Source organism: Xenopus laevis, chromosome 3S (assembly GCF_017654675.1).
Source record: "Xenopus laevis strain J_2021 chromosome 3S, Xenopus_laevis_v10.1, whole genome shotgun sequence".
NCBI classification, from domain to species: Eukaryota; Metazoa; Chordata; class Amphibia; order Anura; family Pipidae; genus Xenopus; species Xenopus laevis.
In genome coordinates, this window is record NC_054376.1 from 14,238,593 (window position 1) to 14,265,756 (window position 27,164).

At 39.3% G+C, this 27,164-nt stretch overlaps 1 protein-coding gene across 2 annotated transcripts; it reads right to left on the minus strand.

Moving 5' to 3' along the window:
• Nucleotides 1-2,044: 2,044 nt before the first annotated feature.
• On the minus strand, nt 2,045-24,362 carry dele1.S (DAP3 binding cell death enhancer 1 S homeolog). 2 transcript variants are annotated; one of them, XM_018254932.2, is made up of 12 exons: nt 24,218-24,362; nt 20,788-20,896; nt 19,049-19,172; nt 17,715-17,853; nt 15,140-15,301; nt 14,938-15,050; nt 14,526-14,628; nt 12,863-13,008; nt 9,484-9,642; nt 8,148-8,240; nt 5,806-5,965; nt 2,045-4,151 (listed from the first exon to the last, which is right to left on the minus strand). In XM_018254932.2, the coding sequence occupies exons 1-12, from the start codon at nt 24,246-24,248 to the stop codon at nt 3,889-3,891; spliced, it is 1,602 nt and encodes a 533-aa protein (XP_018110421.1). In that variant the 5' UTR covers nt 24,249-24,362; the 3' UTR covers nt 2,045-3,888. The 2 variants fall into 2 exon arrangements, with proteins under 2 accessions (XP_018110421.1, XP_018110420.1); XM_018254931.2 differs by having other exon boundaries at nt 17,709-17,853.
• Nucleotides 24,363-27,164: the final 2,802 nt, after the last annotated feature.

Genomic DNA, 27,164 nt, shown 5'->3' on the forward strand with positions numbered 1-27,164 from the left:
TATGAAAAAACACCAGCGGTTTTTAGATTTTTTTATGATTTTTTGGCATACATGATATGATGTCACGAACATAAGATTGAGGAGGATTTAGCTTCATCTTATCAGTTCGCCAGGTCTAAGGTGGCAAAGGAAAGTTTGGCGAAAGAGGTAACGTTCTGTAAGATTCACACTTTAGTGAATTTGTGGCATAATGATCGTTCACCTGAGCGAGAATTCACCCGACGATAGGGCGCAAAACTGGGCTAGTGACGGTTCCCTTTTGCTAGCAAATTCTCCTCTACACTTGTTAGTAAATTGGCAATGTGGATGGGATTTCTGGCAAATTTTCACTAGCGTTGGCCACTTCGCCCTTTATTAAATATGCCCCAAGGTGTGAGCCACTGACCGATAAAACCTGCTCCCTATTAGCCGATTCCAGGATGAGTCGTAATTTGCAAAGCACTACTGACAAACTGCATGGATGAGTTTGTAGTGGGAAAAATATAAGCACGCAAAAACCATCTACATCTAGAAACCCATAAGAAAAAACCCCAATAGTGTAAAAAAAATTCATAGGTCAAGTTTCGTGCTTATATCAATGATTGCTTTCTTTTAAATGCCAGAAAGGAAAGCTGTATAATAAAACATTAAATATTATAAACAGCAAATAAGACTATATAACTTAATAGAGAAAGAGAGACAAGCTCTTGATCTGTATTTGTTTTCTGCTCATCTACATCCTCCTTGTGACTTAGTGCAGAATGTAGTTGCATGGTACGTAGCATGAGCGATCACATATGCTGCTTTAGTGTAGTACCACACGGACGTTTTCAGTGAGATCCGACGCGCTGCGTCAAACCGCTGGCGACAAATCGCATGCAACGGAAATAAGGTAAGAGATAGAATTGTCGGATGAAGTTGCAGCGTTGATCCGACGCAACACGACTATCGGATTCAGCGTCTGCATCCGACAGTCGCGTTGGATCAACGGTGCAACTTCATCCGACATTTCTATCTCTTACCTTATTTCCGTCACATGCGATTTGTTGCCGGCGTTTTGTTGCAGCACGTCGAATCGCGCCAAAAACGTCCGTGTAGTCCTACCCTTAGGCTTGATCCACTTAAACAACTGGTAAATCTGCACCAAGCAACCTTTACCTACCAAATAGATCTACAGGGATGGAATCTCGGATCCAAAAACCCAGTGTTTAAAAGGCTCAGAATAAGGGGAGGCTATCTTCCATAAAGTCCATTATCATACCTCTCAACTGTCCCTTTTTCAGAGGGACAGTTCCTCTTTTGACAGCTCAACCTGCAGTCCCTCATTTTTACTGGAAAGTTCCTATTTTCTCTGCACTGAACAGCCAGAAAAATAAACAAAGTTTCTTACTTAATTGGCTTTTAGCAGAGAGCACAGAACAGCTAACAGGTGCAAAATAATTATTTTCAAACTTTCATAACCTGCCAAATGTTGTAAAAAGAACATGGTAATTAGGGGGTGTGGCCACAGAAAGGGGCATGGTCAAAAATCGCTGCGCTTTTTTTGTCCCTCTTTTTACTTCCAAAATGTTGGGAGGTATGCATTATAAGCAAGTGATTCAAACTTTTAAGTGATTTCCGATTTCTCTGTAATGATAAAGCAATACTTTGTTACTAATCCTCACTAAGCTGCATGGATCTGTATTGGTGCCAAAGCAATCCTATTGGGTATATTTAATATTTAAATGTTTTTATAGTAGATTAAGCTATGGTAAAGCAAAAAACCCTTTTGGAATATATCCCATACCTGTACAACTGAGAGCTAATTGTTAATTTGTTGCTATGCGTATTCAGTTTTAAAGTGTTCAGTCACAGAGAAGTCCAGGGAGAAATGAATGTGAGTTCCTCAACCTAACATTACTTTTTTTCTCCCATCAATCACAAATTTGCAATGTACTACTGACAATTTTTCTGTTTGTAGAAGAAACAAGCTTTATTTGCCAATGCAAAAAAAACCCTAAACCTATTGAGGAATAATTATTAAGCATCTAAAACAGTTTCAGCATCTTTAAATCAACCACGGCTCTCCTTTAAGTAACATTTTTATTTTTCCTTTTCTTTGGCAATTTTTCCACAGTAAACAGACTTTCAATTATTTTGTGCATTCCATTTTGGCTTATTTTAAACGCAAAAACAAATACAAAACACAAAAGCAATAGCTGTGAATAAGTACATCACATATCATCAGCCACATTGCTTCTCACCTTATGTCCATGATTGGTGAGTTTAGTCCAGGATTTATATTAGAGATATCTTGTGGTCTTTTAATTTCTAGGTGAGAGGTGCCAAAATAAACACAGGACATTTGTAACTTTTAAAACAACTAACCTCACGAAAATGTGAAGGATTTGTCGGATCGCACTAAAATCGTTCGTTAGGGAGAGAAAAATCGTAACGTCTATGGCCACCTTAAGGGTGATGGCACACAAGATTGGTCACCTGCAATAAATTTGCTTTACCATGGGAGACTAATCTTGTTGTGTGCCATAACCCTTAGTAAAGCTTAAAGGAACAGTAATGACTCTTTGTAAAAGGAGTATTATTTATAGAAAACAAAGTGCAACTTTTAATTATAGTCTGTCCCTAGCCTGTAGAGATTGCTAATGTTGTTCCTTTAGGCACTTGGATTTTGAAGTGATTTAAAAGGAGAAGGAATGTCAACAATAACTAGTGGTGCCAAAAGTAAGGTACCCCCAGTTATTGTAATCCTGGGCCGGCACTCTTATCAGCAGAGAAGTGCCCCATATCAGGGCTCTCCTCAATGAGCACCAGGGAGAGATCCTCATCCTGGTTTGCATGGTTGCCCATGCACAGTAGAGTGAAAAGCTAAACTTTAACAAAACTCAGCCTTTTCACTGCATGTGCTTGCCCTGGAATTTTGAAGAAAGAAGAAGTGGAAGAAAAGGATCACTCTATGGTGCTTGCTAAGAACCCAGAGCTGGGTCAGTTTTCTGCTAATAGGAGCATCTGCCCATGATATCAGGGAGTTGATTACAATTGCTTGGAGTGCCTAACTTTTGACTTCCATAAATGATTGTGATTTTCCTTCTCCTTTAGTGATGGTCACCAAGATTCCTACTGGGATGCTTTAGAAGGCTAATGCTCAAATATTTGGCCACGTTGGGCTAAATCACATCTGTGGCTGGCTCCCTGTCAATCTTTGGCAAGCTAAAGCATGAGCATTCAAATCTGATGTGATCCTGGCTTCCAGTGCACCTACTGTTGGTTGGAAATTACCAATAAGAGAGCCAACAGATACAATGCAAAAAAACATGGCAGTCGCCACCCCTGTAAATTAACTGCATTTACAGACTAGGCATGGAGAAATGTAGGATATATGCTTTTGGGAAGTGGGCTAACTTTAAAAAATGTAGGGAAGGGAGTTTCCCTTTAAGCCTCATACTTACTTTTTACTATATAAGAGAAAATATAACCTTTTATGTAGCAGGCTATCTTCTATTTATGTTTTCTTAAATAAAGCAGAGGCAAGTTTCTTTGTAATTAAGACATAGAATCAAACATAAGCAGATTGATTACATAGTCCATAAAGAAGGCCTCACCCGATAAAAGCAATATTGTAGCTCACGTTTATACGCCTATAAAAAAATGTATACTTCAGCTATTTGTTCCAATGATGCTTTAAACATGGCATGACCAAGGTTTGTCGTAGTCAAACATTCCCCAACAGTAATAAGTCATAAGTGCAAAAGCCAGTGTTTCAGTAAAGACAGATAAATGACTTACTCAGTATACCAGTATAAAGACAATTAATCCTTAGATTGTGGTGACATGTCAATTACATCAAAAGCGTAACCTCTGTGTAGAGATATTTGGTTTAAGTGCTCTAAAATATATTCTACATACAACTTTTCATCCAACACCAATCACTTTGAGAGAGGCAATTTTAAGCTTGGCAGTATTTGATTGCACTGGTGCAAGGCTGTATCTGCTGCTGGCTGCCTGGGACAATGCCAGCAGATTTCCAGTGCTCATGGAGTGAGGCAATCCAAAGGCGCTTGATCTGCTGGCAGAGTTAATGCTTCTTTCTTTTGCCAGGATGTTCACTCTTTCCAAAACAGGAAGGCAGGGACTTGAAGCAGCTGCCTTAAGGCTGATGGAGTATGAATTAAGGTCTGTGAATAAGAAAATAACAATGCAGAGTGAAAAACATGCGGACGGAAAAAGAAAAAGCATTCTGTATAGTTAAAGCAACAGGATGTGGCCTACAGTATCCAACTGTAGGAATCACTTGCAAAACAAATACATAATTAAAGCAGAATCAATGAAACTTTTACACTTGACTTCTGAAATTCCACATCATCTTCATGCCATCCTAGATACCTGCACGGGTCCAGTCAGGCAGGACTGTGCCCAACCCAGACCCGCACCCCAACTCGAGTCTGCCACCCTGCTATACCAACAGCTCAGAAGCACACCAGCAAGGGTTTACTTGCCACCGACCCAGGGACAGATCAGAGAAGGAGGGCTAAAACCTCAGCTGAAAAGGATACCCAGGCAGTGTACCAGCTCACTTGGTTGGTGAATAAGGAACCTTCTACCCAAAACCTGACCATTTTGTAGGTATTACGCAGGTACCCGATCCATTGCAGGTCTCTATACCATGCTTTCCTATAGGACTAGCAGAATAAAAGCCCAGCATGCTAAGCAATGTTCCCTCTAAGGTGTGCACTTGTGCGTAATCACAAACATTTCGAGGCCAGGGACACAACAAATTCTGTATCAATTCTGACCTGAGCACACGGCTTTTAAAAACTGCGCACACAAGTTTTAAACATGTGCACAAAATAATTTTTTTTTGCACACATAGCCAGGAAGGAATTAGAGGAAACATTGATGCTAAGGTAAATATAAGCGCATATAGCAGCAATTCTTAGACAATCTGTATAACCTTCATTTTCTGCTTGATAATTTGCAGCGACCTCTAAGATTAGCTTCTCAAGAGTTGATCAAAGCAAACCGAGTGTCAAAGACATTCCTAACAAAATTCAAGATAGGAAAAGCCTGTGACAACTTTGAAAGCCTGGATCATTACTATTATAGAGATGTTGAACCTTTAGGCTGGTTTAATAAGTATATAAAATATGGTTCAATAAGTTTAGTATATAAAATATCTCCTTTAAAGGAGAACTAAACCACTCCTAATGTAAAAAGCCCCTTTCACTACCCTCCATACCCTCCCTGCTTCTTCCCTGCATGGTACTTTAGTAAAAAATGTGCCCCAAATTGTGAAACTCGCATATCCGTGCAAAGAGGATCAGCAGAGCTCAAGGGCCCCATCTTCCACACCTTTTCTTTGGATCTTCTTCCTTCCCTTTGGCCATTTACGGAGTTACCGGTGCAGTTGCTCCAAATATCTCCATGTCAGCGTTCCCTTCCGGAATAAAACTAAAGATGCGGAAGACGGTGCCCTTGAGCTCTGCTGCGCTACTCTGCATAGATACGCGAGTTTCACAATTAGGGGCACATTTTTCTGTGATGCACTATGCAGGGAGGGAGGGAGCACTATGGAGGGTAGTGGAAGGGGCTTTTCACATTAGGGGGAGGTTTAGTTCTCCTTTAAGAATATAAAATATTTTATAAAACTAAAAAGCAGAATGAAATGGGAAGAAATGAACAGAATGACTGTAAATCAGGTTAAGCTAATAAGAGCCCAAGGTCACGGGATGCAGGATAACCATTGTTCTCTCACTCTATAGACTATTCTTGAGATGCCAGTACTGGCACACAGTCACAATGTTGTACATTATCCTGAACAAAAACTCTCACCACCATTCTGCTCCTCATGGAATTCATTAAGTTTCTGCTGAGCTGCTCCATGGCCGATTTCTGCAACTCGTTCATAATGTCTCCGTGCCTCTAGCCTGTTGGCTGGAACTCCAAACCCTTTTTCAAAGCACAGTCCTAGGTAATACCTACTCTGGATATCCTGATGACAAACAACCAAGCAATGTTTAAAATTATGATGTAAAAATAGATAAAACACAAAAACCATGGCTCTTTTCTAGCTTTCTAATGTTCCCATGCCTGAAAACCTCTATAAACTCTGAACACTGCCCATTTTTATCCACATATACCTATGGCTCAGGAGAGAGAAATGTGTAAGGGGTGTTCTCAGTCCTTAGTGTTTTTTAACAAATTCAGTAATTAATCAGCAGTGAGATCTTTTATGTCACATCCCTCGGCATAGCGACTATTGTATACCTCCCAACTGTCCCGTTTTTCGTGGGACAGTCCCAATTTTGACAGCTCAACCCGCAGTCCCAGATTGTTACTGAAATGTCCCAACTTTCTCTTTGATCTTCTGCACTGAACAGCCAGAAAAAGATACAAAGTTTCTAAAAACTTAATTGGCTTTTGGCAGAGAGCCCGGAATATGTGCTAAGTGCACTTTGATACTTTTGTAACACTTTCAGATAAGCAAAGAAACAATTGTAATTATTTAAGATGAGCAGGTCTCTTGGGTAAACAGTGACTTCCAGCTTAAAGGGCAATTCACCTTCATTAGCAAAACTGTAATAAAACATAAAAACCACAGAAATGTGTTCAAACTTTCATAACCTGCCAAATTTTGTAAAATGAACATGGTAATTAGGGAGTGTGGCCACAAAAATTGCCGTGGTCAAAAAAAATGTAGCCGCGCAGCAAATCTTTTTGTCCCTCTTTCTATTTCCAAAATGTTGGAAGGTATGCTATTGCACAAGTCATGTTTGTTGTCTTAGTTCAGCTTGTTACTGAGTTTTCCGATAGATCACCAGAAATAAAGACTTTTTCCAATTACTTTCTATTTTCTATGTGTCACAGTTTTTCTAATATTGAAATGTAAAGTGTATTTTTTTACCTTCTAAAGCAGCTCTGGGAGGGGGGTCGCCGACCCTGTAAACTGTTCTAAATGGATACATTTAGTTGATACATTTCTTATCTTTCAGGGACATATCTAGATTAATTTAAAGTTGATGTTTAAATTTAATTTAAATGCAATTAGTGCAGCCCTGTCACATACATTTAACAGACATATCTGTGAAGTTTCAAGTAATCTGGTAACCCGAATAGAGAGACCAAAGTGAAAGTAGGTGTTCTTAATAAATATTAATAGTAAAAATAATTATTAATTAATGCCCACTGTTTGCAAGCCACAAAAGTATACAGCGCCATCTTGTGTTTAGTCAAACAACTGTCATGGTTTACTAAAGTAGTCACGAATGACAGTATAGTTATTATTCGAATTCACCCGAATCCAAGCATGAGCAATCTACTGTTTTATTATTACAGAGAAAAAGGAAATCATTTTAAAAATTGTGGATTATTTCATTATTTCAATATAGTCTATGAAGGATGACCTTTCCATAATTCTGAGCTTTCTGGATAACAGGTTTCCGGATAACGGATCCCATACCAATTATCCAGTATTTATATAGAATTGGCATATTCTGCGGTGCTTTACACAGATTATATACATCATACACTCATAGTCAATAGGGTCAATTTTATCAGGAGGGAGCCAATCATAGAGTATGGGAAGAAACTGGAATACCAAAGGAACCCCATACAAACTCTGTAAAGTCTGACATGTAATTGAACACACAAAATGACACACAAAGTGCAAAAACACTTGAATATGCAAAGAAAGCAGTAGTCATGTGCAGTTCAACATCTGCCTGTTAGGTAAAGCATAGCCTGGACCTTGACATAGAAAGATCACATTGGGTATAGGTCATTTTTCTATGTGCATACAAACATATTCTTAGGTCCTTTTGTGTAAACTGGGAAATAAAAAATACTGGACAGGCTTGGTGTAGGCACTAAACCAAGATGATTGTAATAGAAACCTTCACTCCACACTCCAAAAAAAATAATAAAAAAAAGGTTGACGGTCTCCTGACCATAGTGTGTTTGATTGGGATCTTAGATTGTAAGCTTCACTTTCCCTAAAGCAAGGACTGACATGAATGATGTATAATCCCTGTAAACCAGCAATAATTAATAATAATAATGAGCAACGTGGGTTCTTGTATTGCTGCCAAATTACAAACCTGTAGCTCAGCTAAAAATTGGAAACCTGGGATTTAAAGAGTGAAACCTTTTATTTTTTTTAATTGCAACTCACGTACCCCATTTTCAGCAGCCATCCACAAGTATCTCACAGCTTTCTGAGGATCCAAAAAAGGCTCTTTACAGTACAAAACTCCTAAGTAAGCTTGTGCCTGCAAATAAAAAATAGATATAGATTGCCAATTATTCTAAAAACATGATATTTATACCTAGTTTCATTACATGCCCATACAGGAATATAACATGTAAACATAAGCATCAATTCCAAAAAAAACAATTTATTGTGCCATGAAATATATCTAAAGCTAATTTGCAAAAACAGTATCTGAGGGAATGGGTAGGGTTTGTAGTGCAATGGATGAAAAATGCTTGTTGTTTCTAATAGAGAGACAGAAACACAACCTATTACCTTATAAGGCTATGGACATACAGGCTGTTGTTAGTCTTCATATTTTTGCAGGCTGAGAGAAGCAGATCTGCTCAGTGCCCCTGCTCAATTGATTGGAATCTGATCAGCCTGTGTGTGGTCACACACAGTGGAGCTGAAGCTGAGGTCAGTATTGGTTTCAAATCAATGGAGCAGGGGTAGTGATGTAACCCTGGGCCCCACATCAAATTCTTTTTCAGGCCCCCAAAATGTCTTTTTTACCAATATTGATTGAAACTGTATATGAATTAGGGCCTCATGGGGTCCCTATACCTCCTGGGCCCCCCTGCAGCCCCAGGGTCTGCTTCCTCTGTAGTTAAGCACTTGAGCAGGGGCAATGAGCAAATCTGCTTCTTTCAGCCTGCAGTGGTGTAACTAGAAATGAATAGACCCAACGGCAAATTCTTTTTCAGGCCCCCAAAATGTCTAGAGGTTGACCCTTTTTACCAATATTGATTGAAATTGCATATGAATTAGGGCCTGCAGGGTCTGCTTCCTCTGTAGTTAAGCCCCATAGCAGGCGCACAGAGCAGATCTGTTTTTTTCAGCCTGCAGAGGCGTAACTAGAAATGAATAGGCCCAACAGCAAATTCTTTTTCAGGCCCCCAAAATGTCTAGAGGTTGACCCTTTTTACCAATATTAATTGAAATTATATATGATTAGGGCCTCATGGGGCCCCTATACCTCCTGGGCCCCCTGCAGCCGCAGGGTCGGCTTCCTCTTTAGTTACGCCCCTGAGCAGGCGCACAGAGCAGATCTGCTTCTTTCAGCCTGCAAAAATACACAGGCTGACAACAGCCGCTGACAACACCCTGTGTGCCCATAGACTTAGTGGACATGTAGAGCTTGTTCCACTAATGTAAAAATGATCATTCAAAAAAGGCACCATTTATTCCAATAAAATCAATTGGTGGATTTCATCAGGAATCTTAGATACAGATGCATCACTGTGCATTTGAACACAAACCTCTTTCAGTCCTGCACCAGCGGCTTCATTGAGCATCTGAACAGCAGTCTGGATGTCCTCTAACTTAGCTTCAGATTGCATTTGTAAGATGCAGCGTGCGTAACGATACTTTGCTTGCTTGTGTCCATTTTTTCCAGCAAGGAGGTAATAGGCTGCAGCCTGGAATTAAAGTACAAGCAGGTTAAAGGTGAAACAGACCCTTTTATTTTAGAGCAGAACTGTGTATCTGTGAACAGCTACTTTAAAGGGCAAAGAGGAAGAGTATGTAAATATACTCTAACTTGATAGCATAGATTAATGGAAACATTTTTACATTTTTCATATAGGGATGCACCGAATCCAGGATTCGGCTTTTTTCAGCAGGATTCGGAAGAAGGATTCTAATCCTAATTTGCATATGTAAATTCAGATTTGGTTTTGTATTCGGCCGAATCTTTCGCAAAGGATTCGGCCGAATCCAAAATAGTGGATTTGGTGCATCCCTATTCATAAAAAAGACTCAAGAGCTAAAAAGCACTGCATGAAACAGTAACAATTTGCAATTTCCTATTTAGAGTGACACAAAGTCACATAATTTAAAGGTTTTGGATTTAGCACAGCCAGGCTTTTGGATTTGCCGAAAAATGCTTGGACTGGGCTGTATCCTGAATAGACTGCAGGATTTGGTGCATTCCTATCATCGATACAGTCTGCAGTAGTACCACCTACATTTTCTAGATAACACCATAGCATTCTATCAACACTATAAAAAAAAGATAGTGGCCAGAAGTTACAATAGCAATACATTTATTTAACTTAAGTCCTTTTCAATACTTTTACTGAACATTGCTCAAATGTATTGTTCTAAGGCTCTAAGCAAACTAGGGTAATGTAAACACAATGCCTTTACAAGTAATTGATCATTATATGCATTAGATATGGCTAGTAACCGTGTTCTGGTATTCCTGTGAAAAAATGTAGATGAAGAGGTATTGCATGTGACATTTGGTCTGTTAAAGGGATACTGTGATGGGAATTTTTTTTTACAAAATGCATCAGTTAATAGTGCTTCTCCAGCAGAATTATGCACTGAAATACAGTTCTCAAAATTTTTTTATAATTAATTTTGAAATCTGACATGGGGCTAGACATATTGTCAGTTTCCCAGCTGCCCTCAGTCATGTGACTTGTGCTCTGATACACTTCAGTCACTCTTTACTGCTCTACTGCAAGTTGGAGTGATATCACCTCCCTCCCTTTCCCCCCAGCAGCCTAACGACAGAATAGCAGCTCCCTAACATAAGAGAACAGCTGCCTGTTAGATCTAAGGACAGCACTCTTAGTAAAATCCAGGTTCCACTGCGACACATTCAGTTATATTGAGTAGGAGAACCAACAGCCTGCCAGAAAGCAGTTCCATCCTAACAGTGTCGGACTGGGACACCAGGGGCCCACCCAAAAACCTTAGACCAGGGGCCCACTCTCAGTACTATTATTCTTCCTCTCCTCACTCAACCTCTATTCTCCTAGTCTATTTTCTTTACATACTATAATCTATTATTCCATCCCCACTCTCAGTACTATTATTCTTCCTCTCCTCACTCAACCTCTATTCTCCTAGTCTATTTTCTTTACATACTATAATCTATTATTCCATCTATTTAGCCTCTTTGTTCTCAAATAAATAAGGAGTGACCATGAAATAGCCCAAATGTTTAGCAGCATGAGGGTCCACTAACACCTGGGCCCACCGGGAGTTTTCCTGGTATCCCTATGGGCCAGTCCGACACTGCATCCTAAAGTGCTGGCTCTTTCTGAAAGCACATGACCAGGCAAAATGACCTGAGATGCACCTACACACCAATATTACAACTAAAAAAAATACACTTGCTGGTTCAGGAATTAAATTTTATACAGTAGAGTGAATTATTTACAGTGTAATTTAGAAATAAACGACATCATAAAAATCATGACAGAATCCTTTTAAGTAGGTGAGGTATGCAACCATGCATTGATTTGAATAAGAGACTGGAATATGAATAGGAAAGGCCTGACTAGAAAGATGAGTAATAAAAAGTAGCAATAACAATACATGTGCAGCCTTATAGAGCATTTGTTTTCTAGACGGGGGCAGAGACCCCCATTTGAAACCTGCAAAGTGTCAGAAGACAAAGGCAAATAATTATAATACTCTATAAAATAATGATAAGACCAATTGTCTAGTTTCTTAATTGGCCATTCTATAACATATTAAAAGTTAGCTTGAAGTTGAACCACCCCTTTAATCTCAATACCCCTTTAAAGTCAGGTAAATGCTGCAGTAGAGGCCATGCTCATCTTGCACCAATATGAAAGTTTTAACCATAACCTATAGAACACCTATTAGCAATGTACATGATGCAAAAATGTACGTGAATGACTTTATGTACGGAACTGAACCACCATTGTGTACTTACTACATTATAATTGTTTGAAATACATTGGATTGTAACTGACTAATAAAAATGTAAAAAAAAAAACATAACTACAATATCCCACAGAATCCACCATTTCATTACACTCACATGCAGGGCTGCCATCAGAAAACACGGGGCCCCGTACAACAAAATATTCTGGGCCCCCTTGTCCCCGCCCCAGCATGACCCAAAGCCCCACCCCAGATCCCACCCACATCACATTAAAAAAAGCCACACATTCATCATAGCTAAAATACCCCCCCTAAACAAGTTATAAAAAACAAGTTATAAAAAGCCATTTGTGGTTAGCATGTCCCTACAAGTTAAAAAAAAAATTGGTGGCTAGCCCCCCTTCCACAAGTAAAGAGAAAAAGTGGCCAGTGCCCCCTATAAGTTAAAAAAAAAAACATTGCTGGCCAGGGCCCCCCTTAAGTTTAAAAAAAAACATTGGTGTCCATGGTGCCTCATAAAAGTAACACAAAAAACATTGGTGGTTAGGGGTTAAAAAAAAAAAAAAGACCTGTTTTAAGATGACTGCTAGCAGTGACGTTCCCTCACTAGCATTCGACCTGTCATTGACGAGGAGGCACGGGATCAAACGGAGAAACTATCCAATAAGCGCCTGGTTGAGTAAGCAAGTGGGAAGAGGCAGGTTTGTGACACACCTCCGCTGCTATTGGTCAGTGTGCCGTCTCACACAGGCAGGCAGAAATGCTGTGAGACCTGTGCTGCAGAGATGGCAGCGGAGTCGTGCCTGTTAACTCTTTTCCGGCTGCTTCTTTTGAAGGGCCCTGCAATCCAGGTAGTGTAGAGCGGCCGGGCCCCCCTTCACACTTTCAAGACTGCCGGGCCCGGTACAGCTGTACCCGCTGTGCCCCCCTGATGGCGGCCCTGCTCACATGCACCAATTATAATGTAGTTACAACCACTTTGCTATCACTTACTTTATTTATGTCCTTTTCAACTCCTCTTCCTTGCTCATAGCATACGCCAGTATTATACTGTGCCTTGCTGTAGCCGCCATCTGCGGCCTGCCGGAAAAAATGGAACGCTGTCTTGTAATCTGCTCTGTCTCTTGCGCTTATAATACCTTAGGAAAAGCAGAGATCAGAATATTAATTAAAAGAAATGTATATTCCAAAGTGTAACTTCAAAACAGTGTACCTTGCACTCCTTGTGAATGACTCGCTGTATGAAGCATGCCATACAATGTGTTATGACTACTGCCAGTGTTTAAAATTGGGGATTTTCCACAGGTGGATTCATTTTGAAATTTTTAGTACCACGTTTATCCCTTGGTCTGCAACAGATGGCTGAATACAGAGCTGGTTGTAAGCGAACAGTCACAGTCAGAGGACTATTTGCGGTTTTATGTCAATAGTTTTTATTAGCATTGTAAAACTTGTACAAGGAAGTTGCCTTGATAGAAGTAAATCAAAAGGGTACATATGAAGTATCAAACAGCCAAGAAAAGTATAACTAAAAGCTATAAAGTATAAGGTACAATAACTGGTATCTGAGCCACATACTTGCAAAAGTACAGAAATTAAATACCCAGACAACTGTCAAATTATAACCAGATTATAGGAGATAATATAACAAGCTACGGGACAGGAACCCTGGTATGAATGTAATGCAAGATGTAAATAGGTCTTATATGCTTATAAGAAAAGGAGGGAGGCAGATCTATACGTGATACCCTTAATCCAGAGGTTCCCGGGCCTTTCATAGGCATGAGCCACATTCAAATTGGAAAAAAGTTGGGGAGCAACACAACCATGAAAAAAGTTTTTGGTGGCCTATTCTGATTATTAATCAGTCTTGCTGTATCGGCTTCTGGCAGATATAATTTGACTTGTGCTGTTTTGATAATTTATGATGATCCCTAAGCAGCCCAGACCACACTGAGCATGTGCACAGTCTTAGTCTTGCAAAGATGTTAAACAAAGTTACAAGATGGTGACACACTGTGGCCAACTTTGAAAGCATAAATCATTTGTTTGATTTGGCTTGTGGTGCAGGGAGTTCATGTTTATGTTTTGTATACAAAATACAGCATTTCTAGCCTTATTCTATTTTAGACTTTACTTCCACTTTAATACCAGACCAAAGACAAGAGAACATCTCTATTGCCACATGGTCCCCAAGTTCCACCCTCCTATCGTATGTCACACCATTGGGCGCATAATCAGAAGAGGTATGTATTATAAACATAATATAATATTTGATATTAGTAAATTTGCTAATATCATGAAAACTAAAAGAAAAAAATGATATACAATGCAAAAGTGTTCAGAAGAGCACTATGAGCATTTTTTCATTTAGCTGTTTGGGTAGGTATATGTTGTTCACCTATAAATTAACTTTACAATCAGTTTTTAATGTTTTATTATTTGTGTATTATTTGTGGTTTTTTGAGATTTTTATTCAGCATTCTGATTGCTAGGATCTAAATTACCCTAGCAATGAAGAGACTGGAATATGAATAGGAGAGGGCCTGAATTGATAAAATTTGTCTATAACAATAAATTTGTAGCTTTATATAAGCATTTGTTTTTTAGATGGGATAACTCATTATAAGAAGACCAAGTGAAGCCTGGTAGTTACCGGAGATATTAAGCACCACAGGAACACTGTTCTCAACTATATCCAAAAGCTTAGTTGCTGCCAATGGAAGGGATTCCCCCAAATCATCTTTAGGCACCAGCACCTAGTACATAAAAGGGGAAGGGAGAAAAAATGTAAGCTAGATATAGCGAACAGAAGAATTATTGAATATTTGTAGAAACATAAATTCTAAGGAAATTCTTTACATCATATTTAAAGGCAAATCAACAGAGGTATTTTTTAGGAAAAAGTTGCAGTAATGACAAACCCATTAATAGAAATTAACTCATCTAGAAGTATTTATTCCAATAATGAATAAACAGTACCAACAGCCACTAGTCTATATGCCCAACAATGAAAATTTTACTACAAAACTAATGGATGTCTCTTGCCAAGAATAGAAATTGAATACCTCCTGGCTGCGTCTGTTAGCTGTGGCTTTTACATCACAATTTGGCACAGAAGTTTTATTTCTTACATCGATGAAACTGACTGGTGATGGAATTGAGTTTTTAACATGTAAATCTAAAAGAAAAACAATAGTGGGAAAATAAGAAGAGCTTGCCATAGTTAGTTTCTCAACAGACTTTGGGACATTAAACTTGACAAGTTACCTTCTTCGGTACTAGAATGAAACAAACCACTTCCAGAAGAAGAGGCTGAACCTGTGCTTTCAGTAGAAGTCTCGTCTTCATCGCTTGCAGATTTCTCTTGCAATCTAATGTCATTCCAGGCACCTGCCTGAGCTCTTTTGGGCAGAATGTGGGATCTTACAGCTGAAAAAGAAAGTTGTAATAATAATTGAAAATTCAAATGAAAAGTGAAGGCAAGGTTATAAACCACTAATCATAAACCTTTTAGTAATGATTAAAATCTTTGTGTGGAAATAATGGTTCTAAATGGAGGTGAATGCTTAACACTTTAAAGAGGAGCATTTCTTGGTACTTTGCAGATTACTCCTAAACCTAATGGGGCAGAAACCTGAACAGCGCCTCTTTCAGAAGTAAATACACCTCAATATTATTTTTACGGGAATTAACGATTGTTCTGCTTGTACTGATCCAGCTACAACTATCATTATAAAATAAACACTATTCCTGGGTGGAGGGATTCTATGGCAAAACACTGGTTTCTGATTGGTAGAGTGTGCAAATTCAATTGTGTATTAGTTCAAAATATTACTATGTTGTAACAAGTCTAAAAGGAGACGGGTCACCCTTAGAAATAATTATAAATCCTATTGTATGTTAGACAAACCAATTAAACCTCACTTACACTATATAAATTTAAAAAAAAATTAGTTTTTTACTCTTGTCATTCAAAATCCCAGCAAGCAGGAAGGAATTAGTTTGTGGACACTTTTTAAGGCAAGCTTTAGATCATGCCAGAATCTTGGTTATGCACCAGAATGGGGTACCTGATGCCCATGCCCATGCACTGGTTACACAAATAGATAGTGAAGGGGAATGTAAGGAGGGCAGTGACATTTAGGAAGTGCAGAATGGAAAGTAAAAGTAATTGCCAGCCCCGACTCTATGTCTAACACATAGATAATATGTCAACATACGATTGACAGCTAAGAGTTTTACTAGATTTATAACAGGTATTAATAAAGGTTTTAATAAAAAAATTAATTTGGGTTTCGGGTTTGATTTTAAAAGGACTTTAATTACACAGCAATTTATGACTAGGTGTCAGGTCCCCTTTAATTATTTATAGATTATTTTGAAGGAAACTGACAAACATACACTTGGGGGCAGATGTATTAAGGGTCGAATATCGAGGGTTAATTAACCCTCGATATTCGACTAGGAACTAAAATCGTTCGACTTCGAATATCGAAGTCGAACGATTTAGCGCAAATCCTGCGATCGAACGATTATTCGTTCGATCGAACGATTAAATCCTTCGAATCGAACGATTCGAAGGATTTTAATACAACGATCGAAGGAATATCCTTCGATCAAAAAATCACAGGCAAGCCTATGGGGACCTTCCCTATAGGCTAACATTGACTTCGGTAGCTTTTAGCTGCCGAAGTAGGGGGTCGAAGTTTTTCTTAAAGAGACAGTACTTCGACTATCAAATGGTCGAATAGTCGAACGATTTTTAGTTCGAAACGTTCGATTCGAAGTAGTAGTCGAAGGTCGAAGTAGCCCATTCGATGGTCGAAGTAGCCCAAAAAACACTTCGAAATTCGAAGTTTTTTTAATTCGAATCCTTCACTCGAGCTTTGTAAATCTGCCCCTTGGTTTTAGATGTTTAGTCAATTTTACATTTGGAAAAATACAAAATGTAAAGACAAATGACATTTATCAAGGTTCGGATTTTGAATTCATGTGAGATTTTTTAAACTCTCTGTCACTGTAACTGGCTCCTAAATGTTGCATGCGCATCGGCACTTCCGGGTTTTGACGTGGGTGACGTATGACGTCAGGCGGGAAATTCAAATATTTAAAGAGCCAGCTGACACTGTGTCATTGCCCAAATGTGGTTCTATTCACATAGCTCCTGGGTGAGATTTCTTTCTGATCAGTTCTTGACCCTGCCTAACCCTTGTCTGCTGCCTGTCCAGACCATTCTATCGCGTCCTGTCTATATCTGCCATTTCGAGTACCGACCTAGCCAGTGACCTCGACTACGATCTCTGCTTCTGATTCTGTACTGCGCATCCTCTATTGGTATAGAATTGGCCTGTGTTTGACCACATTCTTATTCTCTGTTCTATCAATATGTATGTATGGTTCCCTTGCTCGCCCAGAACTCGCTCCTTGGTCCTCTCACATTAAGATCTTGCGGCATCCGAGTAGCGGAGGGCTCCACCCGAAGTGAAAGTTAGTTGTTGAAGGCGGAATAGTGAGCCGTGACCAGGGTCCTTGGGTTTTGTTCTAGGTTAGGGATACCTATCGTTACACTCCCCTAACCTCCCATGAATTCGTAATTCGACTAGACGAAATTTATTAATAGAATAGAATGCCAGGAAGGCTGCAAACATCTTCAAATTGATCCCTAGACCTCTCCCATTAATTTAAACAACAGTTTGGCAAGTTTTAGGTCTCGAAAATCAAATTCAAATTTTTAGAAAAACTCAAATCGAATTTGGATAACTCCCTAGTTCAATTTGACAGTTTTGATCATAAATTGACCCTTGATAAATCTGCCCTAAATATGTGCATTACTTACATATACCTTGAGCCTGTGCCAGGGATTGAAGGATTCGTTGCAGGTATGATCGCTGGGCACACCTGTCTTCCCTGGGAGAGTTGGTAGCAGAGCTCTGAAAGCAAGCATGTCTAGCCAACTGCAGAAAGGCCACAGCCGCAGCCCCCTGAGGTGTAGAAAAGAAAGTCTGTCAATCATACTTGCTTTTTAGCAAGTGAGGGAATACAGGGTTATGGGAGATAGCTCATAGTACAAGTTGATACAGGGACTAGTCAGATTGCCATTTTGGAGTCAGGAAGGAATTTTTCCCCATCTGAGGCAAATTGGAGAGGCTTCAGATGGGTTTTTTGCCTTCCTCTGGATCAACTAGCAGTTAGGCAGATTAAAAAAAAAAAAAACTAAAAGGTTGAACTTGATGGACGTGTGTCTTTTTTCAACCTTACTTACTATGTATATAAAAACATTAAGCAGGGAAAGGAAGAGAACTCCTATTTTCAGTTAGAATGCATTTTTATGCTCGTGGCGTTAAATCCTCAACACAGATAAGTAAAATTGTAATCTTTCTGTCAAAATAAAATAGTGTTCAATCACAATATTTTATTTACAGTAGTAACATTAAATACTAAATTAATATCATATCCCTGTTTTGCTATATAAAACACAATTAAGGGGTTATAATCCAAACATCTAAATAGGCCATATTTGTACTTTTAAGAGCAACCAAAGCCCCACAAAAGATGACCAAATATTAGTTTTCACATAGCCGGAATTTTTAGTGGTCAATTGTAGTGGTTCCCTGGAGGCTCCGTCCCTGGCCTCCTCTTTGTATTAACAACGTATATCCAGAGTTTGGGAATCACACACTATAGGCAGATTAACTGCAAGTTGCATTTTTATTATTGTCCACACGACATGTTTCGGGCACCAAGGTCCTTTTTCATGAAAAATATTCATATTCCAGTCTTTCAAATCAATGCGTGGGTAATTGGGACCTTAAAAAACAAGTCTGCTGAAATTGCAAACTGGAGAGCTGCCCCAAATACAAAGCTAAGTAAATAAAAAAAGTTGAGCAAAAGTCAGTTTTGTAATGGGGGGAAAATAAAAGGTGTTTTATTTTCCTATTGTTCAGCAAAAAAACAAAAAAAAGCTGGTTTTCTGAGTCCCTGGAGTCAATGGATAAGAACGAGTCCTCCATTTCTGCTTTGGTTATTAGGCTGCAGCTGTGTAGGGGTTGACGCTCCCAAGATCTGGGACGTTTCGGTCCTTATTAGGATCCTTGTACAATATACAGTACTTACAATAAAGACATTTTTAAAAATGGTGGGCCAGTCTTATAATATTTAATATAGGTTTTTCCTTACCCATCCAAAAACATCTAGCACAGAATAGTGGGGCAGTTGGCAATTGAATGATTTATATGTCTCTCTTTTCTTCTGATCTTGCCCATTTTGTCCAGTCTGCTGGCTGGATGAGTTATTTGTATAACTAGAAGAGAAACACATTACTAAGATTTCAATATGAATGGGAACAATCAAGCTCAGTCTTGCACAACAAAGCAGGGACAATACGCATATGATTATATACTGACAATTCCTATGAATTTTACTCCTATATTGTCACCTAGGTCATCCAATCAGCTATGACTGTTCAGCTGCATGGAACTAACATTTTAAATCCGTGTTGTGAATTCTACCAGAGAGACTGGCAGATTAAACAGGTTTGTATGTTTGACAGCAAGTCTGTGCAAGCATGTCCATGAATTGCAAAATAAATGTTAATTTCCAAATCCAGTATGCAAAATAGACCCGGATATTGACAGCTTTAGCTATTCGATAAAAACAAAAACACTTAACTGCTCTGGTTTCTATGATAAACACAAGTATGCCTATTGCCAAAAACCTGCAATATTAAAAATGCTATAATTAACAGTTATAATTGCTATAATAAACCCTTAATGGAGTTCCTGGTTTTTATTCTGATAAAAGGGCACATACCCATGTTAAATTGATTTCAGATAGTGTATCATCAATACTGCTCTAAAATTAAATGTGCACATAATACATTCAAGTGCAAACTACTGCATCACTTCATAACTGTAATTGGGGAATACCAACTTAAACTACAGTATGAGAGGGGCTCTGAAATGCAGCAAAGACATGTAGCTTGTCAGAAAAGGATCTGGGAATGAGTATCTGACATGGGGCTAGACATATTGTCAGTTTCCCAGCTGCCCCCAGACATGTGCTTTGTGCTGTGATAAACGTCAGTCACTGTTTACTGCTGTACTGCAAGTTGTAGTGATATCACCACCCTCCCCCCCCCCAGCAGCCTAACAACAGATCAATGGGAAGGTAACGAGATAACAGCTCCCTGGAAGATCTAAGAACAACACTCAATAGTAAAAGCCAAGTCATACTGAGACTGATTCAGTTACATTGAGTAGGAGAAATAACACCCTGCCAGAAAGTAGTTCCATCCTAAAGGGCAGGCACAAGTCACATGACTGGGGCAGCTGGAAAACTGACAATATGTCTAGCCCCATGTCAGATTTCAAAATTGAATACAAAAAGATCTGTTCGCTCCTTTGAGAAATGGATTTCAGTGCAGAATTCTGCTGGATCAGCACTATTAACTAATGCGTTTTGAAAAAAACATGTTTTCCCATGACAGTATAAACTTCCCCTTTAATATGAACTTTTTTCAACTAAGAAAAATGTAGTTTTTCAGCAACATTGTCCTCCTTTTACTTCATTACAAATAGAATAATGGCTTTTAAAAACACTACTCAAGGGTACTAAAACAAATATCATAGATTATGGGGTGCAAAATAAAATCAACTTATGGATATGCCACCTGCATTACTTACATAACCATTATTATCTAGATTAAATTATATATATATATATATATATATATATATATATATATATATATATATATATATATTATCTAAATTATCAAAATTACCAATTCAAAGATTACAGCAATATTGATCTTCTGTAAGAAGAAGAAGTTGTATTTCTGATCTAAAAAGATTTATTATTGCTTTTGTGAGTAAATATATTAAAATCATGAGCACTGAGCCATACGTTTTACTTACCTCCGACCATCTACATTTTGCCCGAGTGGAATCAAGGATGAGGGACTGAGAGCCTCAGCTTCCCCATGAACATACCCCGGAAAATTTGGTGCATGGAATCGGTTTAGGGCTGTAAAAATGCCAATGAATGCAAGTTAGCAATCTGGAGTCTCATAAGAATAAAATATACTATAATGAAAAGGACAGTTTGTATTTTTTTTTTTATACTGCTGGTCTCTGAATCAAAGTAGCATAAGCCTGATGATGAAACATTGTTTCAAGGGTCAAAACCCAGACAACAGAAAGACAAAAATATACAGCATTCAGCAGCAATTCAATTGTTAACTGTAAAACCATTGAAAATGTGTAACTAATCTGAATTGAAAGGTTGATTAAAATTACATTTTCTTTCATCATGCAAAAATAAACACTTTTTGGGTGGCAAGCCCCCTTTAACTGCAGATTTTTATTCTACTTCCTGTGCCTTTGGCAGGTTGACAATATATTGTACCTTGGTAAAACAAGGAAATGAGCAGTTATTTTGTCAGGCTTGACTCACTGACATTGTGCAATATAATGTGTTCAGGGGATCACAGTGTAAAAGCCAATAGAGACAACAGTCAGGTCTTCATTTCTCATATAGCTCTGAAGGCTCTCATGTAAATATCCAGTAATGACTTTTTTGGGCAGGGCTGGGACCCACTACTAACAGGGGGGTGATCATCCACTTCAGAGCCCACTTTCAAATTCAGATTTAAAAAATAACCTATGAAAGGTTACAAAGGAACACTGGGAAATACCCAGAATTCCAATCCCCTTTACTGAATACACAGGGTTAGCAGGGTATTGGCATATTTAGAAGCTACAGGGATTTTAATAAAAAGGGTTTGGTTCTGCTTTAAAACGTTCCACCACAGAGAAGCCAAAACAATCAATTTTTTCTAAGGGGCCTGTACTCACACAGACATACGTATGTAAGCACCAAACGCCGGTAGAATGCCACATGATACATTTCAGAAAACAGGATCATTGGCATTAGATCTAAAACAAGCAATTCAAACAATTACATTCACTGAGGGTGCCAATGTGTTAGGGATTTAAAGTGGACCTGTCACCCAGACACAAAAAGCTGTATAATAAAAGTAATTTTCAAATTAAACATGAAATCCAATTTCTATATTTTATTAAAGTGTTCATAGCTGTTGTAAACTCATTTGAAAATCTCAGCTGTCAATCAAATATTGTCTGCCCATCCTCTATGCCTTAGGCATAGAGACGGGGCAAGCAATTATTTTCACATTCTATTCAGCACTTCCTACATGTCACTGCTCTCCCCACATTTCCCCGTTCTCTTTACAATTTAATTGTGTAGCCAGGGCATGGGGATGGACATCAGGTTCCCCATTCTGGTGCACAAACAAGATGATGCAAGGCTTGCCTTAAAGGGATACTGTCATGGGAAAAAAAAAATCAAAATGAATCAGTTAATAGTGCTGCTCCAGCAGAATTCTGCACTGAAATCCATTTCTCAAAAGAGCAAACAGATTTTTTTATATTCCATTTTGAAATCTGACATGGGGCTAGACATATTGTCAATTTCCCAGCTGCCCCAAGTCATGTGACTTGTGCTCCGATAAACTTCCATCACTCTTTACTGCAAGTTGGAGTGATATCACCCCCCTCCCTTCCCCCCCCCAGCAGCCAAACAAAAGAACAATGGGAAGGTAACCAGATAGCAGCTCCCTAACACAAGATAACAGCTGCCTAGTAGATCTGCCTAGAGAAGGAAAAACAGCAGCCTGCCAGAAAGCTTTTCTCTCCTAAAGTGCAGGCACAAGTCACATGACATGGGCCAGCTGGGAAATTGACAAAATGTCTAGCCCCATGTCAGATTTCAAAGTTGAATATAAAAAAATCTGTTTGCTCTTTTGAGAAATGGATTTCAGTGCAGAATTCTGCTGGAGTAGCACTATTAACTGATGTGATTTGAAAAAAACATGTTTTCCGATGACAGGATCACTTTAATAACAGAGTCCACAAAATGGCTCCTGCCTGCTTGCTGTAATTATGAATTCCCAGACTGAAGGAAACAAGATTCAAATATTTATATAGTGGAAGTAAAGTTCATTTTGCTTGACTAATGTGATAAAATAGGATTTTGAATAAAAATTTTTGCCGATGGGTCCCCTTTAACTTGACTTGTGCTTAAAGGTTTTTATATGACTTTTAGCTTCTTCAGCTTAGAGTTTTAGTTAGGGTTTACCCCAGCAACCAGGCAGTGCTGTGGGATTAATAGGAAAGGGCCTGAACAGAGACACATAATAAAAATAAACAATAACATTACTTTTGTAGTTTTTATGTTTGTTTTTGATGCTGTTCAGGGACCCCCCCCCCATTTGAAACAGGAAAGAGTGGGAAGAGGGAAACAAGTATAAAATAAAAAGCTATATATTATTACAAATGAAGACCAACTTAAAAATGTGCTAAGAATAAGAAATGTTATAATATACCCAAGGTTAACATAAAGATAATCTACTTCTTTAACTAGTTGTGATTGAGATAACACAGAGGAGATCTCAAACCATGATTTTGTCCTCTGCTCCAGGGATTCTAACATATGTTTTGGGGGCCTTATCTGATGTTACAGGACTACAGCTATCTGCATTCTTCAACAGGATCAAAGCATACCTCCCAATTGTCCCTTTTTCGGAGGGACAGTCCCTCATTTGTACTGGAAAGTCCCTCTTTTCTATGCACTGAACAGCCAGAAAAAGAAACAAAGTTTCTCACTTAATTGGCTTTTAGCAGAGAGCCCAGAACAGGTAACAGGTGCAAATAAGATACTTTGTAACAATTTTGAGACACAAAAACACAGTTTAGATAAGGAGAAATATTTTCAAACTTTCATAACCTGCCAAATTTTGTAAAAGAAACATGGTAATTAGGGGGTGTGGCCACAGAAAGGGGTGTGGTCAAAAAAATGCTGCACTACGTGCAAAAAAAATTTTTTTGTCCCTCTTTTTACTTCCAGAATGTTGGGAGGTATGTCAAAGCATATTGAGATTTGTAGTGTAGAAACATCCAAGTACCCAAATTAAATTTAAAAGAAAATCAGCTGACTTAACATTGCTCCAATAAGACAAATATATACCAATTATTTAAAAAAGGGGGTTGAAAAACATGCAGACCTGCTGCCTCGGATTCAGCTGTAAAAGCGATCCGTAGCTTTTATCTATTATACACACCAGCAAATTGTGTTCCCATTCTATAGAAGCATTCCAAACTAGCACCCCCTAGTGGCAGTTTAAGGTACAACCGAGAGAGATTATTACGTAATCCACCTACTGCCCCAAGTAACCCGAACAGGCTAATGTTGCTTCATAGAAAATCAACTACAGTTATCAGAACTAAAAAGTAGCATTTTACAAACCAAGCCCAGGCGTGTTCTTACCTCTGCATAGAAGGCCCGGTAACCTCCACATTTTCCCGTCAGTCCCGTCATGTGATTTTTTCCCTTTACACTGAGCATGCGCGAGCGTCCTACGACCTTCCTCGCGTCATCTATAACTATACATGTGGAGAGACCATCTTTGAATGGGGCAAAAGCAGAATTACCACAGTTGTATAGACGCTGGAGGGAGATGGTTACGGGTTCCAGATTGTTTTTGTCGTTAATGCTCAAACTCACCCCACAACTTGCTCATGGGAAACTTGCATATTCTTGAGTGATTCTCTAAAGTTTTGAGGGCAATGTACTGAGATAAAACCAAGGCAAGGGGAGTGGTGGAAAGGCATCAGGGTTGCCAGGTCTAATTTTCAAAACCAGCCCAAAACTAGTCAAGACTAGAGACACTTAAGTAGCCCAAAATAGCACAATATGTGCAGTGAGAAAAAAAAGTCTAAAAAACAAATAAATATAGGTGAAAATAAACCTTTTTAAATTTTCACTGATTTGCAAATTTTTCAATGAAGTAAAATAGGACAGATTAGCCCATCAACAGGGGGTGTAAGTACAGAGGGGGCCCAGGAGGTATAGGGGCCCTAATTCATATATAATTACAATAAATATTGGTAAAACAGCTCAACTGCTAGACATTTTGGTGGCCAGCAGATTTTTGCTCCAAAAAGTCTGAAATTGAGGAAAGTCACCAGAAAATGCGAGAATGCTTAAGAGGGACGGGAGACTGGGGTGCAGAGCAGAGCCCAAAATCTGGTAACACCTGTCTGCTACACAAGTTAGTCCCATTGCATGCAGGGTATTGTAGTATTACATTAAACTTGGCAGTAGGCAAATTGTTATACAAAAGCTACATTACCCAACATGCATTGAGAGACGCAGGCTTGGCACATTAGGGCAAGAAAACATAAAAAAAAAGTAGCCCAAATCCATACCGTGGCTAGTTTGTACTTTCAAAACCCGCCTGGACTTTAAATTAGCCCAATTTGGCTGGAAACCCACCAACCTGGCAACCCTGAAAGGCGTAGCAGAAATTTGCTGGACGCGCCATCGCTCAGTTTTATAATTTTTTAAATCTCGTATGGAGGCGGGTCTAAAGAATTCTTCTGCCCCAGCCCATAACTCATAATTAGGCAGTTTCATGCACCTATTAGTTTAAAAACATTAACCTGTGTTCCCAGCCTGCACCCCTGGTCAAATAAAGACAGCTTTGACAGGGGTACTCTTATTTGACATTCCCTTTAAGGTAGGGTTGCCACCTTTCCTGGAAAAAATACCGGCCTTCCTATATTTTTGTGGTTTTCCCTATAAATAACATTAGCATCAAGCAACATTTTTACCAGACAGGCTGCAACCCTACTTTAAGGCAGCCTGATACACCTGAAACATCTGCTTGGTGAGGTTGTTAAATGCCAATCTTTGCCCATATTGCTACTACAGTTGCCACCTGGCTGGTATTTCACTGGCCTATCCTGTCAATCACCCTCTCATCTGTATCAGCAACGTACTTGTCGTTAACTTTAAAAAAAAGTTCTAAAAGCAGCTGGGCAGCATGCCACCCTTAATATTTTGCCGCCCTAGTCCCTGACCGTTGTGGCCTCGCCACAAATCCGGGCCTGGTCCCATCCATATTTTGCTGTCAATTTCCCCACCTCCAAGTGAGGTCACAGCCTGTGTCAGGACTGCAGAAAGCAACTGATGAAAATCCAGCTCACAAGTCCCTCACATTGAGTGGGGATTGACCTGGAGTTGAGGACTGGCAGTGCAGTAGTGGAGAGAGAGATAACGGTAATTCCTATACGAATTACCAGGAGGTTAAAGGAGAACCAAACCCTTTATATTAAAATCCCCTACCCCCATCCCTGTTCCCCACCCAACCTGGGTGTTACCCTCAGTAAATGCCCCTATCTCTTAACTTACTCACGGGTGCCATCTTCTACACTTTGGTAATCTTCAGGTCTTCTTCTGGCACTTCAGCAATTTCCGTCAGTTTTGGAGCATGTGACTGCTCCAACTGCGCATGCATACGGTGCTTACTTCACGAAGATTACCGAAGAGAAGGAGATGGCGCCCAGGAACTCCGATGCACTGAATCTGCAACGAGGGGTAAGTAAAGCATTAGGGGCATTTACCAAGTGTAACACCTAGGCTGTGGAGGGGGGGTCTTTGTAGGGTAGGGGATTTTAATACATTATAAAGGGTTTGGCTCACATTTAAGCAGAAGAGCAGTGAAGCAAATCCAGGTCAGGCTGAAGGTCACAACAGGAATTAGATCAGAAAACAGGAATGCCAGGCACTTGATAAACAAGCAAAGTGTCACTGTTAGCATCTTTTAAAGGACAGAAATGGCGCCAAACATCTGGAACATTCTGCCGTTGAGTCCCCCGGTCCTGCCCAATCTCGTCCAATCACCGACTTCTCCACCCTCAGCAGTGGAGAGTCGTTGCCGGAGAGTCTGGCCTTGGTGGGGATGTACCTTTTGTCAGGATAATGCAACAGTCACCATACATCTAGGATACCAGTCACCACGGTTCTACAATTATTAATCAAGGGTTTTGTGCAATAAGAAACAATTTCTGTCTTACTGGGCCATAATGGGCTGATATTTTGCCCCTTTGGGAAACAACAAGATCATAACGAAGGCCAATGCAGTCTTTCTAGCAACTCAATGCATACCTCCTGACATTTCAAAATAGTAAAGAGGGACAAAAAGTTTTTTTTGACCATGGCCATTTTGTGGCCACACCCCCAAACACCACACCCATGCTAAACACTTTGATTTGACCGAGTTTGAAAGCATTTCTAAGGGTTAGAGGACTACACTTTATGTAATGTTATTAAAGGAGAAGGAAACCCCCTGAGCGCAAAAATCCCTCCCCCCTCCCCTGTGTTGCCCCCCCTCCTCCCCCCTGGCCTAACTGTCCCCCCGGGTAAATGCCCC

Bases quoted from the DNA above. Each gene is read 5' to 3' on its own strand.
- dele1.S (XM_018254931.2), bottom strand. From the start codon at position 24,248: ATGTGGAGGTTACCGGGCCTTCTATGCAGAG. The intron at 19,173-20,787 runs GTAAGTAAAACG...TTTCTCTTCTAG, and splicing joins CAAAATGTAGATGGTCGGAG to TTATACAAATAACTCATCCA. The intron at 9,643-12,862 runs GTAAGTGATAGC...CTTTAATTCCAG, and splicing joins TTGAAAAGGACATAAATAAA to GCTGCAGCCTATTACCTCCT.